Source organism: Chaetura pelagica, unplaced genomic scaffold, assembly GCF_000747805.2.
Source record: "Chaetura pelagica isolate M959 unplaced genomic scaffold, ChaPel_1.0 scaffold159, whole genome shotgun sequence".
Classification (NCBI taxonomy): Eukaryota; Metazoa; Chordata; class Aves; order Apodiformes; family Apodidae; genus Chaetura; species Chaetura pelagica.
The window spans coordinates 4509780-4526675 of NW_009954555.1; the positions used below are offsets into that span (position 1 = coordinate 4509780).

The 16896-nt window shown below is 43.7% G+C and overlaps 1 protein-coding gene across 1 annotated transcript in view; it reads left to right on the top strand.

Moving 5' to 3' along the window:
- The window catches only part of SKI (SKI proto-oncogene), a 104639-nt gene that overhangs the window by 83834 nt on the left and 3909 nt on the right, over nucleotides 1-16896 (top strand). The window contains exons 2-5 of the mRNA XM_010005198.1: nucleotides 11785-11910; nucleotides 12422-12537; nucleotides 14178-14452; nucleotides 14773-15074. Of these exons, the coding sequence (XP_010003500.1) occupies nucleotides 11785-11910; nucleotides 12422-12537; nucleotides 14178-14452; nucleotides 14773-15074 (819 nt within the window). The remainder of the gene's footprint in view (nucleotides 1-11784; nucleotides 11911-12421; nucleotides 12538-14177; nucleotides 14453-14772; nucleotides 15075-16896) is intronic.

Consider the following 16896-nt stretch of genomic DNA (forward strand, 5'->3'; position numbering starts at 1 on the left):
GAAGGGTCCTCTTCTCTCCTTCATTCATCCTCCTCTCTCCCTCCCCTCTTAAACCACCCATCCCCCCTTAACTGAGCATCTGCTGGAAAGGGCATGTGATGCTTATTTCTAAAGGCAGCAAAAGAAGCTTTGAAAGTCTGAGTCTGTAATTGGTTGTCTGCCTTTATCCTTGGAGCTCTGAGGAGGTTTCAGAAGTAATAACTGTTACTTAAAGTAGATGAGCTTCTTGTGGCTTTCTTAGAATTGTAGAGCACGTTAGTTGTTGGATGCTTAAGGAAGCATCTGCCTGTCTGTAGCTTTCAAAACATTTTGTAAGCAAAGGATTTAGTTTTTTCATGTCTTCTATATATGGGCAGTGAGAAGTCACTCCTCAAAATTGTGTTCTTACAGAAATGGCCTGCTTTGACTGAAAAAGATAGGAAGTTTCTTTTAATGATACTAAATTTGCTCAGTATCTTACTTAAAGGTATTGGCACCTAAAGCATCCTTAGCTCTATGATTACTACTCTTCTCCTTCAGTCAACAATGTAGTCTTTTGCTTGAGAGACTCAAAATGGTTGTTTCCACTAGAACAGTATAGAGAAATGAAGCCTTGCACCAGCTTGTTTCACTAGGACTAGGGGTTTGCCATTGCACTGTCTTCTAACCTTAATAGGATTTCAAGTTAATTAAGCCACGATCAATGTATTGACAGCGTACTTTCACTGAGGGTGTATTTAAGCAGTCTTGGGTTTAAAAAACTGCCTTATCCATTAGCTACAACAGAGAATTCACACTAACTGGTGATGTGTCATATTCAGTCAGTGACTTTGTGAATGTATTTGAGCTAACTGCAGTACTTTCCCTATACGCTGTTGTAACTGGGCTTTAAAACCAAGAGCCTGGCTCCCAGTTCTGTGAAGAGACATGTAGTCTGTATCTTCCAGAATAGTCTGGGAGAAACCAGGTATGTTGTCATAGATGTGTTGTGAAGACACCAGATCCTAGCAGGATTGGACTTCGTAACTGCAGTGAGAAATTAATGTGTCACTGTAATAGTCATGGAACCTGTGAGCATGGCTTGTGCTTGGGAAAGGTGCCACAGTAAAAGAGATGAAAATCAGATGAACCCAAGAGGAGTAAGTTCTGAAGAGCAGAAAGGTCTCTGTTAACAAATGCCTGTGCTTGTAATTAAAAACAAAAAGTAGGGGGCTGGAAGCTTTTCAGTTGCATCACCCTGTTGAATGAGGGCAGATTCTGTGCCCTGGGGAGCTCTGTAGGCACAAGAGGAGCTGGGGGAGAACCTGAAGTGGGGCAGTCTGGAGCCTGGCAGCTGCCTGCCCAGGTACTGCAGGACTGTTCGACTAAAGAACACCAAAAGCCCTTGTGTGTTTTAGAGACCCTCTCGCCTTCCCTGCCTTGGTGAACTGTCTGGTTCCTGAGGTTTGTTGTGCACTTGTTGGTACCTGGGAGGAACACCGTGCCTGGCAGAGAGCTGGGAGCAGTGGAAGTCACAAGGGGAATACTTGTCCTTTTATGTAACACTTGAAACTAGAATGAGATCCTTGGCTGGCAGAGTGGATATGTCTCCACAGTACAGGAACTGATGCCTTGGAGAGAGTTTGAAGCTGGAACTTAGTGAAGTCACAGCAAGAGAGTCTGTTTCATTTCAAAGAAAATAGGAGGAGAAATTTGTGACTGCAGATGACTTTTTAACAACCAGAACCGTGACCCACATACAGTTTAGCAAAGAATGGGCAAAGCAAATCTGTTGATAGAGGAAACCTTGATATTCCTTGATGAATCTGATGGCATAATTACCCTCAGCTTCAGTTCCAACAGGAGCTGAGCCTTCAGTTCCTTCCAGCTGCCCAACCTGCCCATTTTCCCAGGCACCCCTGCACAGTGTGCAGGCACACGTGCCCACTCCGTGACTCCCTCAGTTCATCACACTTCCCCTCATCCTGACAGAGCACCCGAGGCTTCCCAGGCAGCTGGTGCCAGTAAAACCAGACCATTCCTTCTTCTTAGCCCCCCTGACCTACTTTATATTAGTCTCGATCACTGGCTCTAGTCAACCAGTGGGAAAAGTGAATTGAACTTGTTTTGGTTTGTTTTGTTTTTTAAACCACAGGGCAGGGAGTTCTTTTCAAGCTGTAATTCTTAGTTTCCACTGGAAGGGCAAAATAGACTCTTTGCCAATGGAAAAGAGGCTTCCAGTTGCATCAGCCAAGAGCCAGAACACAAATACATTGCATAACAAACAGTCAGCTATCTTTTCAGATGTTTCTTAAATTAAAAAATAAAAATAAAAAATTTAAAGATCAGAAGGATACTTTATTTGAAGGTTTTAACACAGACACTGAGGTAGTTGACAGCCTTATTGATACATGGCTTTGGCTTTGTTTCTGGCTCTGTGTGACTTATTTCACTTGTCCCATCTGTGCAGTAGGTATCCTATGATGATGATTTTGTGCTTCTTGTGCTTGCCCATAGCAGAGGGATTTCAACTAGAGGAATCAGAGGAGCAGAATCACTTTGAATGGGAAAAGCTGATCTTGTTGAGTAACTGCTAAAGATTTATAGAATTGTGAGACAGGAAGAATGGCTGTTAAAAATTCAATGTTTGTAGAAGAATTGGAGAGTTTTAAGGATCTATAGGATCAGATCAATATCAAAAGGTAATTTACAGATTTACAAGCTGAACAGCGAAATAAAAGAGTAGTTGTTGAGGTCAGGGATTACACAACTAATTGAACTGGTTGAGCATTTTTTCTCAATGCAAGTTTCCAGGTAGCTGCATCATCATGCTAGCCAAGCTTCAATACTGAACTCAGGAAAAAGTTAGCAAATTGCGGTAAGGTTTCCTGAAGCCTTACCAGTCTTTGTGAAATAGAAAAGTGGTGAGATTATTTGCCTTTCCTCCCTGAATTTCAAAACCAAGTTTCTGGATCTGGGGTTTATCTGGGAGGTTGTTGTTGGTTTTGCTATACCATAACTGGCCAGAAATGCCTTACTGTTTGCTCCTTAGGATAAATGCAATCATCAAATGTCATCTGGGCTAATTTTTGTATTAAAGGGATAAAAAGAAAGAAATGTGGAGTCAGAAGAGAAAACTCTTCTTTCTTTTTTTTATGCTAGCCAAGAAGCTTTGAAAATGGATGATGACTTATGCCAGGGGCTATGTAGGATGTTCTAGAAAGCAGTTTAAATTCGCCTTTACAAAATTAATTGATCAAAGGGTACTCTGTAGGAATTTGTTTAAACTAGGGTAGTGTCTGAAGTAAAATAGTCCAGTCCCTTTTAACTTCTTCTGTTCTGTTGGATGTGATTCTGTAGAAATTAAAGATTTTTACACAGGTGTGAGAAAAACTCAGTTCCTGCTTTTTTAAGATGAGCTTCCTAAACTGCCATACAACTAAGACATGACCTCTTCACACACCATTCTTTGAAACTAGCTGGGAAGTTGCACTTCTGTTGCTGTCAGTGATCTAGAACCAGGCCTTTAAACAAGAGATCGCCCCTCAGGAAGAGACAGAGTCCTTGTAGGCTCCTCAATAGGAAGGGGGGAGAGCAGGTTAGCTCCAGTGAGGGGTTTTGGGGGTTTGGGTTTTTTTCACAGCTCCTTTTTATGCCTGTGCATAAAGCCGCTCTCCAAAGTGTTCTCAACTGTGGTTTGTGAAGATTCCCCATAGGTCAGACTTGGGGGACACACTGGCAGCCAGCATGTATGCTGTGAAGGCAAGAATAGAAAGCAAATACTTCCCGTAATCACACGTCCCAAAATGACAGGGTAAAATGAGTACTTATCCACCAGAGCAGTGAAAAATGGGAAGATGGAAAGTCTGGACTCCTGCCCAATGAAAGCAAAATTGTAAAAAAGAAAAATAAAACAAATGCTACATACACTCCCCAGAACTGACACTGCAATGTGGTAGCTTTTTTTCTCTCTTAAATATACACAGTAGACAAGCAGCAAATCTTCTTACAGCTCTGTAGAACAGCATTATTTTTAGCTTTTTTATTGAGACAGCCCTTCATAGCTTTCAATCTCTAGCTGAATATATTTATTTTTTTAATCCATGTGAAAGTGCAGTCCTTATAAAGACCTCTAATACCTTATTAATAATTTCTGGACCACGTCACAGGCTTTAGGAAGGAAGTCTTCTATCCATCAGTTGATGAGCTTGTGAAGGCTTAAAGGATGCAGATAAAGGGCCCTTTTCCCATAATGAAGATAAGTCTCATTTTGCATCTTTTAGTTTGTTTTTTAACTAGAATCTTCAAGAAGCCTTAACACCACCAGAGAAGCACAGATCATACTCTCTTCTCATGTGGTTCAGCCTGTTCTTAGACTCAGGTCTGCAGTTCATGGAAGCACCACATGGAGAATTCTAAGTTCAGTTCCCAAGTTCAAAAGTGTCTTCTACAAAACCATCCTTCCTAGCCAGTTTACCTAAGGAGGGCAGTTTTATTGACCACAGGTGTTAGGCCAGTCTTCTAGCAACTCCATGGCCAGTGATGCAGATTTTTTCATTGCCACCAGGGTCTTACACCTTCACCACATTCTGTAGGACAGTTGCTGGTTTAGGTGTTTCCCTAAACTCCAGATTCCCTTGGAGTAAATGAGCAAATGTGAGCTGAAGTGGTCAGAGGATAGTTTTTAACAGGAAAAAACTATTAAATAACCTCTGGATAATCAAAGGCTCAGTGAGTTGGTGGGAAGACCTGCTAACTCAGTGAGCCTCAGGTACAGCCCTGCAGTGCAACAAGGTGGGATTGCAGCCCGAGCACTCAGCACCAACACGGGCATTTGGTGCTAGTGGTAAATGTGCTCACTGGCAGCTTTTGCTCTTTCAGTGTATTTTTATCTTCTGATGTCTGACACATTGTGAACCCAAGTAGTCTCTCTCTGGGGTTTCTCCATGCTTCTATCAGACTGGTGTCTGGTCTTGTGGTTTGTGCCCTTAATGAGAAAGCTGCTTAATTTTCACACCCAGACAGAGCATCAGCCGAGGCAGGAAGCCCCACCCTTCCTCATGGTGTAACTGAACTCAGCTCTGTGCATGAGCTCACAGCAGCAGCAGTAGCTTGAACAAGATGATAGTATGCTACCTATAGACTGCACTTTTTTTTTTTCTTTTTTCTCTTTTTTTTTCATTTTGCCTACTCTGGTTGTACTTGCTTTTCTAGCTGCAGAGTTTTCAAGGAGGATGTTTCTGATTTATACCCAACTCAGAAATATGAAATTGAATTCTTCAGTCTCCCAGTATTTCCCCAGTTAATTGTTTAAGAGACTGAAACACAGATTTCTGTGTGTTGGGATAGCTTGATAGCTTTTGAGCACATTAAATCTTTGATTTCTAAAGATGCCACCTACAATGCCATGAATTCTGCTGGTATGGTAATCCACATTTCCAATCCATCTTTAAAAGGAGTGGCCCAAGGGATGGATTCCCCAGCCCCATCACTGTCTGCACCGGCCCTGCTCTGTCCCTTCAGCTGGCTGGCTCCTCTGCAGAGTTGACTGGTAGCCCTGGGCAATGTGGGCCCCTGTCCCTAGTCTCTCCCATGTGGAGTTTTTACCGTTTCACTCCCAGCCTCAGTATCCAGAGTGGCACTTCGCTCACCCCTAGCCTGGGAGGGGTTACAAACACATATGCCCTTACCCAGTTTAACAGACATCTGTGTTTTCAATTAGGTTTTGGAATTTGATGCCAAACTTAGCCCCAGTTATAGAGAGATTTTATCAGCAGAGGATAGATCAGAATTTGGAGCATGGGCTGTTTTTCTGGATGTACATTTCTAAACTTTAAATTCCAAAAGTGAGGAGGCCTCCCAAATATTTTCAACTCCTTTCACCTGATATTTTCCATTCTTAACAAGGCAAAAGAAACCCTTTTTCCCTACCACAGGCATCACTACACATTAGCTGAGCAACACAGCAAAACCGGGGTTGACAAAGAGCACACTGAAGCTTGAACAGGGTCCTTGGTGTTCTGTGAACGTGGGCTTGCACAGAGCTTTAGCCCTGCTCAGTGGTTGTTTTTTTACACAAGATGAAGCAACTCGCAGTTGGTGATAGGCAGACTTAGGTTGCCAGTTGCAAGAGCAGCTGCACTTCTACTGACTTTACCATTCTGCAGGACTTGACCTGCACCAGTGTCCCATCCTTCCAGACAGGAGTGCTGCCCTGGTTGCAGTGGTCTTAGTTTATCCTCTAGTGGAGGGCTGCTCCATCAGAGCGGGGCCTCCTGACACAGCACTCATTGGGGGCACCAGTGCAGAGCTTGAGGGAGAGGACAGAGTTCATCAACTCAGCCCAGTTACATGGTGTCAGAAATGGGGTAGGGAAAAGAAAGTGAATTATTTCAGGAAATGTGTTGGTAGATCCTCAGGCACCAAGAACCCTATCTCTGAGCACTCCCAAATCTTAAAATTTAAGAGTTTTTATGGGCTCATTTTGTCATTCTATGTTGAAATGAAAAGTGACATTCAGGTATCATGCTGACCTGGTACTTCTTGGTCTGCTGGTTCTGTTCATTGTACCAAGCACTGGGGAGGGCTTGTCTTTTTGAGGAGTAGAGCGTCAAAAATTCTTTCTACTGATCTCGTGGTTTATTACTGTAAAACTTAATTGAAGTAGAAAATTTGATCAGACATGTCAAATGTGGCCCTGGTTGGCTAGAGGCCAAATTGGGCTGCTTTATTTCAGTTTGCCTTAAAATGGCTGACATGAAAGTTCACATGCCCAAATTTCTCTTGGGAATGTACTTTTAAAAATCTTATTTTAGTAACTTAATAAATCTTTGTCTGTTTTCCCTCAAAAATTAATTGCTTCAGAAAACAACAGTCCAAAAGCTTAAGTAAATGTTTCACACACCTTTTCTGGACCCACTTTATATGACAAATCATCTGTGGATTGAAGAAAATGTATATTAACAAATCACTTTGCCCAGCACAAAGCCCATTTGACAACAAATTATTACGTTGCCTGCAATGGAACTAAAACTGAATAGGAAATAAGGGAAAAATTATTTTTGTCTTCTGGGGTCTGGGTTCAAGTGTTTTTAAGTCATTTATGAACATGGCAAAAAAGTTACATCAGATTTTCAGCATTTCTTTTGCAACCTTCTATGTTTCATTATTTGGCAAATAGAATCATCCATATTTGAGCCAATACCAAGGTTTGCTGGCTTCTGTCACTGGGTTGGAAGTGTCAGAGTGGGGTATGTTTTTGCCTGGAATCTGTCCTAGAGTGGGATATAATTGGTGAGTCATACGAAGAGAGGATTTTGTCTCCAGTATCTGGTCTTCTTCACATCTATGTATCTTCCTGTAGTTGAGAGGAAATTTGCTTCTGCCTTTTGCAGTGTCAGAAGGCTGTACAAAACTAGAGGAGGGCAGCACAGTGCATGACTAACCTGCTTTGAGTCTTTATAGGTGGAATTTTTAATGAGTTAATGAGACAGCCAGAGTGTTTCTGCAGAGGGGGACAAAATTTTTTTACTGTAAGAGTGACAGAGCACTGGAACAGGCTGCCCAGGGAGGTTGTGGAGTCTCCTTCACTGGAGACATTCAAAACCCACCTGGATGCGTTCCTATGTGATGTACTCTAGGTGACCCTGCTCTGGCAGGTGGGGTTGGACTAGATGATCTTTCGAGGTCCCTTCCAACCCCTAAGATTCTATGATTCTATGAAAAGTGACTGGATGTGGCACTTTGTGCCATGGTCTAGCTGATGTGGTGGTGTTAGGTCGCAGGCTGGAGTTGATGATCTCAGAGGTCTTTTCCAGCCTCAGTTACTCTGTGATTCTGTGAAAAGTGTCTTAAGTGGGATGTCCAAGCAAATCAAGAGATACAGGAGCAAAAATTTAACCAAATCACTACAGGTTGTTGTCAGAAACTTTCTGCTTCATGAGTTTCAGATATGAACCTCCGTTTCTTCATTAATAGCAACATGTAATGCCTCAGTATTTCATAGAGAAGGTGGGAAACTACCAGAGCCTACTACATTTTTGCATTGTTAAAATGGAACCAAAATACACAGCAGGGATTTTTTTAATGTAGTGAGAGGCAATTCCTGCCTCAGCTAGCAGATTATCTGGTAATCAAAATGGGATAGTGGTTGGAAAGAAAACTGGTGGAGGCCATCACAGCAGGTCAGAAATTCTGATGGCAGCAGTTGTCTGGAGTCCAGCTGAAGTGCTTTACCACTTGAGACAGCTCTGGTTTGTTAGGAATAATACTAAAGACACCTGTGGTGGGAGGTGACTTCAAGTTAGAAAAAATCCACACACCCCATTTTGTGCCTACTTTTCTCCCCCCCTTTTTTCAGCTTGTTTCCATTTATGAGGGAGGCAAACCTACTTTCCCCCATGCACACACCTTGTTTACTGCTTTTTTTCCCAGTAGCATCTCATGTTTTCAGATCAATACTGGCTCCTGGCAGCAAAAGGTTAAGCATCATTTCCCACATCTACTGAAATGATTTGTGCTTAGAGTCCTCCTGATCCGTGCACTGGAACAGGCTGCCCAGGGAGGTTGTGGAGTCTCCTTCACTGGAGACATTCAAAACCCACCTGGATGCGTTCCTATGTGATGTACTCTAGGTGACCCTGCTCTGGCAGGTGGGGTTGGACTAGATGATCTTTCGAGGTCCCTTCCAACCCCTAAGATTCTATGATTCTATGAAAAGTGACTGGATGTGGCACTTTGTGCCATGGTCTAGCTGATGTGGTGGTGTTAGGTCGCAGGCTGGAGTTGATGATCTCAGAGGTCTTTTCCAGCCTCAGTTACTCTGTGATTCTGTGAAAAGTGTCTTAAGTGGGATGTCCAAGCAAATCAAGAGATACAGGAGCAAAAATTTAACCAAATCACTACAGGTTGTTGTCAGAAACTTTCTGCTTCATGAGTTTCAGATATGAACCTCCGTTTCTTCATTAATAGCAACATGTAATGCCTCAGTATTTCATAGAGAAGGTGGGAAACTACCAGAGCCTACTACATTTTTGCATTGTTAAAATGGAACCAAAATACACAGCAGGGATTTTTTTAATGTAGTGAGAGGCAATTCCTGCCTCAGCTAGCAGATTATCTGGTAATCAAAATGGGATAGTGGTTGGAAAGAAAACTGGTGGAGGCCATCACAGCAGGTCAGAAATTCTGATGGCAGCAGTTGTCTGGAGTCCAGCTGAAGTGCTTTACCACTTGAGACAGCTCTGGTTTGTTAGGAATAATACTAAAGACACCTGTGGTGGGAGGTGACTTCAAGTTAGAAAAAATCCACACACCCCATTTTGTGCCTACTTTTCTCCCCCCCTTTTTTCAGCTTGTTTCCATTTATGAGGGAGGCAAACCTACTTTCCCCCATGCACACACCTTGTTTACTGCTTTTTTTCCCAGTAGCATCTCATGTTTTCAGATCAATACTGGCTCCTGGCAGCAAAAGGTTAAGCATCATTTCCCACATCTACTGAAATGATTTGTGCTTAGAGTCCTCCTGATCCGTGGTGTCAGCCTTGATTTAAAGGGGGAAGAAGGGGAACAGTGTGGAAAGCTGGAGCCATTTCTTTACATTTTTTTTCTTCTACTGAAATACCTCCCTTTGAACCTTTCTAAAACCTGATGCTTGCTCTGCTTTGCCCCAAGCTGCTTGTTTTCAGCCTGCTCCATGGGGATGCTGTGAGGAGGGGTGCTGGGTCCCCACCCGCCCGCACAGAATGTTCTGCAGACAGCGGCTGGTCGGGGGGAGGAACGGGTTTCCATGCTGAGTCTTGCCACCTGTTGCATTTTTCATTCCAAGCCCCCCTTTCTCCCCACCCTCCACCCCAAGTTCCCCTCCCCACACAGCTCACCATCCCCAGTGGATAGGGTTGGGATCAGTAGTCACTTGCCAAATACCTTTCTAATGCTGTCACTAATTCTGCACAGGCAGCATCTCTGAAAGTAAAAACAAATCTTTTCCAATGCATTGTCCTGCCTGTTCTACAAAAAGCAGCTAGAAATGCCTTTTCTGAGTGGGGTTAGCTGGGAGGGACTGTGCAGAGTCAGCCCTGGGGAAGCCCGAAGCTGTGCCACAAGAATCCTCTGCAGGTTCATTGAAGCTGGCATTTAGCACTGGCCAGGGCTAATTCTGTACTTGGGGTTACACATATACACACCCATGTCATTCTTCTTCATCTGCTACACATGGAAATCTGCCTCATGCTCCTGAGTGCCAGGGAATCTTTTTAGGAAAACCTCCAGACTTGGTGTGATGATGGGACTGTGCAGCCTGGGCTGCAGGAGCAGGTCAGTGCAGTGAGCTGCAAGGAGCTGGGGTGAGCAGGACAGGCATGGGCTGGAGCTGTGGTCCCACACTGCTGCCCTGCTTCCATCAAAGCAGGGGGCTGCTCGTGGGCACGAGGTCATGATTTCCTCCTAATGATGCAAAAGGGGTGACATTGCTCCTGTTCCATAGCTGCTGGGTTTGCTGGAAGTCAGTTGGGAGTCTGGAGGAGGAAATTTTAACAGAACGGCTTTGAGTTGCTCGTGTGCTCTTCAGGTAAAGTAATTTAGATTACAGTTTTCAGGGGTGAAGAATCATTTGGAGAAGCAGTCTCTGAGTTCCCAATTTAAGACGCCTCTAAGGGGACTGATGTTCAGAACACAAAACATTGGCTGATAAGATCCTTTCTTTCATTGGCATCTGGGCCTGGTTTTGAAGCATTTCATAGAGAATGGTGAAGGTGGAAGGGCCCTCAAAGATGATCAGGTTCCAGCCTCCCTGCTATGAGCATGGACACCCCCCACTAAATCAGGCTGCACAAAGTCTCATCCATTTCAGGCTCTCCAAATGTTGCCATGTCTGTGTTTTACAGACACACCTGGATAAATACTTGTTTGGCCACAAAAATCACAGTAAGATGTAAGGATGAAAAAATGAATGCAGGTAAGAGCCATTGCTGGTTAGTGCAGCACAGTCCTGCCATCTTGCTTAGAACCAGGCTGGATGGGAAAACGGAAAGGTAGAGAGTTTGGAATTGCAGAAAGAAAAGGAAAAGGACTAGAAGCAGAGATGGTATGTTTCTCTTATTATTTCTAGTCGTGATGCAGCCTTAGGTCCAGAATCTTCTCCCTCCCTGCTGATTGATAGACGTGATTGTACTGGCAAAGCTTCAAGCTGGTATCCCCACTGCACCAGTTAAACCAGTAGTTAGCAATTTTTTTGCAAGCCACGCTGGGACTACAGGAATTTTATTCCTTCACAGTGTTGAAGGAAAGGGGTTTTGCTTGCCAAAGGGCTTTCTTATGCTTGAGGATGATTTATGGGCCAAGCTGAGCCGCTTGTGGAAAAGGCAAAGCAGCTCTTGGCAGCACCCCCAGAATCCACTGCAGCTGTGGGGTAGTGAAGTCATCGGCATAACAACCACTGCAAACAGAATAACAAAGTCTGTTCTGTTCTCCTTTAAAATAATCTTTCCAGTTCAGCAACCACATTAAACCTTACCTTTCTGCATACAAAAATAATAAAAGGCAGATAGTTCTCTGCAACATGGTGTGAATGTCTCACTTATATTACTGTGTATCACTCCTGCACCATCTACACTTTATCAAAGTGTTTTAAATGAAGGAATGAAGCCACATTATGTCATAGTGTATGTCTGTCCCTTGTTCTCACTCCTTTGTTTTTCCTTAGGTTTAAAAATGCCAGTGTTTCTTTCTTTTAAATACGAAATTTGCTTTAGCCTTATAACCTGTTTCTAAGCCGATTGCAAAATGAGTAATTCTGTCTTTGATTTTTCCTGCCTGTCTTTGTTTCAGGTCCCTTCAGATCCTCCTGCTTCCAAAAAGCCCAAAATAGATGACTCTGCTTCCCAATCTTCAGCTTCTACTGAGAAGGAAAAACAGTCCAGTTGGTTGCGGTCCTTATCCAGTTCATCTAATAAGGTGATTGCTGAATATTTTGTAACCAAAAGAGAGATCAGATTAGCATGTAGTATCCCTCTACTGAAACCAGAAGAGACAATGAGAGAAAGAACTTGCCCAGGCTTTCTGATTTAGTAACATTTCTATCCTTTTTCCTAGTAAACACTGAGCTAATCAGTCCTCCCAGTTTCCTTGCCATCTCCTGGTGTTCACTGACCTTGATGATGACAATGAAATAAACAATTCCTTCATGCCTTTGAGGTACAGGACTCCTGAAAGACTCAGGAGCCTTTGTAGTCTCCTCATACCACGTATTTGCCAACTTATTGGCAAAGAAAAAACCTGTGAGCTTTTCCATTATTACAGGTCACCTCTTCTCTGGTGGGGGGTATCTAGAAAGTAAGCAGGTCTTAGCCAGTGAGGGAATAGTTTGAGATAACAGAATGTGTACTGAAAAGCATCCCTAGCACTCCATTGTGATTGGCAGCCTAAAAGATGGTGCTTACTGATGCTTCTTTCCCCTCCTTCCCAGAGCATTGGCTGTGTCCATCCCCGCCAGCGTCTCTCTGCCTTCCGGCCCTGGTCTCCTGCTGTGTCGGCCAATGAGAAGGAGCTCTCCAGCCACCTTCCCGCCCTGATCCGAGACAGGTGAGGAGGCACCACCTCAGGGGACAGTGGGGGCAGCAGCCCTGGGCATCTCTTTGGCAGCAGGTGGCTTTCTGGCTGCCCTTGCACTGGTAACTGGTGGCTTTGTAATTCAGTCATGCAGTCCACTGGTATCAGATTGAAACCCATTTGCAGCCACAGTGGTTTTTTGCAGAAACATAAAAAAGTGTTTTGCTGTTTTGTGCATGCACTAAATAGAGTTTCTTATGTGAAACATGCCATAAAAAGTCTGCAAAGACTGCTCCTGTGAACTAAGGATCATTTTGGGTACCGTCATCAGAAGTTCTCAGGCTTCCCTGTGTAAAGGAAGATTGAGTTACTGTCTGTGGGCAGGTGGTCAGGGACCAGCTATTTCCAGGCAACTGCCACTTGGTGACTGCAGCTCTGCAGCAGGGGCTGTCAGCCTGTCGCCAGCACAGCTGCACCCTGCCCTCTGCTTCCACAGCTCCCTGGGAAGAGGGGCTGGAGGGACAGCACAGCCCCCCTGTTCCCTCTCAGTGGTCCTGGGAGTCGTGGCAGAGCACACAGAGCCCGTGGAAGCTCCTCAGTGTGTAGAACCCACCAGAAAGCTGATGGTACAGGCCAGATTCTGCTCTTGAAGAACATAATTAAACTGGTACAAGAATGACTCGCCACCTCTAAGAGGTGGGAATACTGGTGTTACAGTTAGAAAGTGTCAGGAAAATAACACATTCATTTACCAGATTTGAACTGTTCTGTTTGAATAATCTTTGTGCCAGGTTTCTGCCTAAGTGCAACAGTTCTGTGGAAAGCTTGACGAAAGTGGCCAGGTGTTTTTAGGGAGCAGTATGGAGAAGACATTTTGCTGCCCTTATGAACAAGTTTCTTAGAACCTGGGAGGAGTTTTTTCCAGCAGCATATCCTTCCTTTCAAACAGATCTTTCAGCTTGGTACGGAGAGAAGGGCTAAACTGATCTCAGAGTATGTCCTTAGTACCCTGTGAGAAATCTCGCCAAATTAAGTCTTGGAAAACACCCTTCAACAGGTTGAGGAGAAATTGTAATATCGGACTAAAGATGCATCATCTCACAGATGCTGAATTGAAATTGCCCAGACTGTCTTTGCTGTGGTTTTCTGCAAAAATCTGCATATTTGACATTACACTATTTTGTCCTTCAACAGAGGTTTGTTGTGTTTTGTAACTGTGGTTTTTACCTGCATGCACTCAGGTGTTCACTGTGTCAAAAAATTAAGATATACAAAAATATGCTTTTTGCACTCCTGTAGCCTTTCCTAAGGAGGTGCCATTTCCAAGTTCACAGGACATTTGTGAATAGACAGAAGTAAAACTGTGCAGGTAGGTAAAACAATGAGGCAACATCATTAATGTTTAGACTTGGGGAGATCTCATCTCTCTGGTGCTCCTAGGATATGTGGCACTTGGAATAGGATCCCTTCTGAACTGGGATGTATAAGTTTTCATGTTCAAACAAGTGCAAAACACTAAGCAAATAAATAGGCAGATTCTGAGCTGGTGTCAATCAGTGGAAATTCACTGTCACTACAGTGTCTTGCAGTTTCAGTGTAACACATGGATTGGAAAGCATTTTAAAGCCAAGAATGTGACTGTTTTCTCCTTCCTTTTGCCTCCTCCTCTACAGTTTTTACTCCTACAAAAGCTTTGAGAATGCTGTGGCCCCCAATGTGGCACTTGCACCTCCAGCCCAACAGAAAATTGTCAGCAACCCCCCCTGTGCCACCATAGTGTCCCGGAGCAGTGAGCCCCTCAGCAGCACTGCCCACTCACGGAAAAGGAAAACTGCTGCAGAGAACACAGCTGTCCCAGAAGCAGCAGCCACTGTTGCAGCCACAGTTACTGCCACTGAAGAGGATAAGGAATCAGAAGCTGAAATTGAAGTAGAAACCAGGGAAGAATGTAAGTGACAGTTACATCTGCCTTTGTTTTCTTTTATTTGTACTGGATTTTCCTCATTTTTCCACACCTGCCCTCACACCCATGGACAAACACTGTGTGACATGGATCCCAGAGTCAGAACTCAGACAAATGGTAGGTTGGTCCCTCCAGTCAGTCAGGTTTGCAGCACATCTCAGGCATCACTGTATAAACCAAGTGTTTTCTTTCTTCCATTTTTGCCATTGAATATTATCTCCCCTGTACAAAAGAGCCTCAGCATATTTTGAGTTACATTTGCTTTAGACATTTTTTAATTAGTTTTCAATGTTTCTGTTTTTCAGTCACCTCCTCCTTGTCCTCGCTCTCCTCCCCATCCTTTACTTCATCCAGCTCTGCAAAGGACATGAGCTCTCCTGGGATGCAGGCCCCAGCCCCTGTCAGCAGTTCATACGAGGTTGCAACACACTCTGACTCTCACAGCAGTGGGTTGGAAGCTGAGCTGGAGCACCTAAGGCAGGCCCTGGACAGTGGCCTGGATACAAAAGAAGCCAAAGAAAAATTCCTCCATGAAGTTGTTAAAATGAGAGTGAAGCAGGAAGAGAAGCTCAACGCTGCCTTGCAAGCCAAACGCAGTCTGCATCAGGTAATGGTGAACACCAGCTTTTCCTTGCCACTGCCTGCTAATCCTCTTCCAGGTAGAAACCATTTGGTTGTCTCATGTGAAAAAGAATTGCCTCATTTTTCCCAAATAGCAACAGCCTTTCCTGGGGTACTGTTTGTAAATTCAGCTGTGAAACCAAAGCCTACAGGAACCATTCCTACATTTTTAAGCTTGCCACCTGTTTTTGCCTTGGGGTGTAAATCCATGGTTACCAAAATCAACATCTTTTTATTACTGAAAAAAATCTTCTGGTCCAACATAGTTTATTTTGTTTTCATTTCACTGAGCTAGAATAATTTCTGTCCTTACGGAGCCTTTATTTGTATTTTTAAAAGATTTATAAAAATCCTGCTGTTGCCCAGCTGAGGGGAGGGTATTCCTGGAATACAGAGACATGGGCTGGAGCTCTGGTGAAGAGATGAACCACGGATCTTTGTTAAACTTCCCAGTAGCCACCTTTCACTGAACCTTTCTTGCTTCATTCAGTGAAGAAGCACCTTATTTCTGGAAATCCTTGATGCTTTGGTCATGTCAAAGGAAGGGTGGTCAGACAAAAAGAGCTGCAGAGATGTACTGGCATGGGGCCAATCCCAGTGGCTGAGCAGAATGAGCAGAACGATGGGGGGGAACTTTTTTATTGGAGCTGAGGAAAAAGTGCTGCACAGAAATGGAAAATAGAGGCAATGTAGAGGTTTGTGTGTCCTCTGAATATTGTGTGGAGCTGTAACCAAACTGGAAATGTCATCCATTAGGTGCAGCTGGGGTGACAGCTGCGAAATTTGTAGTTTGTTCCATCTAGAAAAAACCCCAATGCCCAAAACCCTATTAGCAGATTCAAGTGTTCGATGAGCAGGCAGGAGGAGGTGGGAGAGAGATTGTATCAAGTGTGTAGATGTGATCACAAGTAGGGAGGCTGAGAGCTGGCTTCTCATGTGAACTGCTTGTTCATTGCCACCTTGAGCCAATCATTTAATTGCCTTGTGTTTCAGTAAATAGATGTTTTATTTCATGTATTTGAAAGTAAATATTTATAAGTAATATACATTTAAAGTAAATTTTGAAATATCTAAGCTAAATACACAGTGTGTACTTAAAGAGGGAATTACATGAGAAAGCTGATGAAGCAGCTTTGAGTGTTGGGGCATTAAATCCAGCAACATCTCAGAGGGAGAGGGAATAGTCTCTGCTCGTGGCTGCCCACGGGGCTCCAGTGCCAGACAGACTGAGCAGGGCTGGGCTAACAATGGCCTGGCTGGGAAGTGAGATTGTCAAAAGAGTGAATTTCCCATGACCCGACTGCAGTATTACTTAACAGAAACACATTGCTGTGAGGGTTTGACTCTTGACAGAGGAAATGCTGCTTCTGGGGGAAAAAAAATAAAAATAGACCTTTAGTTTCCAATTTAACCATTTAGGAGACAGACTTGTAGTGAGCCACATTTTTGAGCTTATGATGAACATTTCTTTCTAACAACAGCTTTTTTAAAACAGAGGAGTTTCTTCTGTTGTACCTTTAGGTTTCTTATCATTACCACTTCAATTAATGGCTCTCTTGATTTGAGATTTCAAGGTCCTGTTAAGAACCTGGACAGTGGGAGGGGCAGTTCCCAGAGCAGAGCATGGTTCCAATTTAGCTTAAGATTTTAGCCTGGAGTTTTCCAGATGTTGTGACAGAGCAGTCCGTTGGCTGGTTGCTATGAGACCTGGGGCTACACATCAATTACCTATAGCAAAACAAAACTGCCTAGAGGTAGAAAGAAGATTTGTTTTTTCTCATACTTGCTGTAGGTGGATTGGGGGGGGG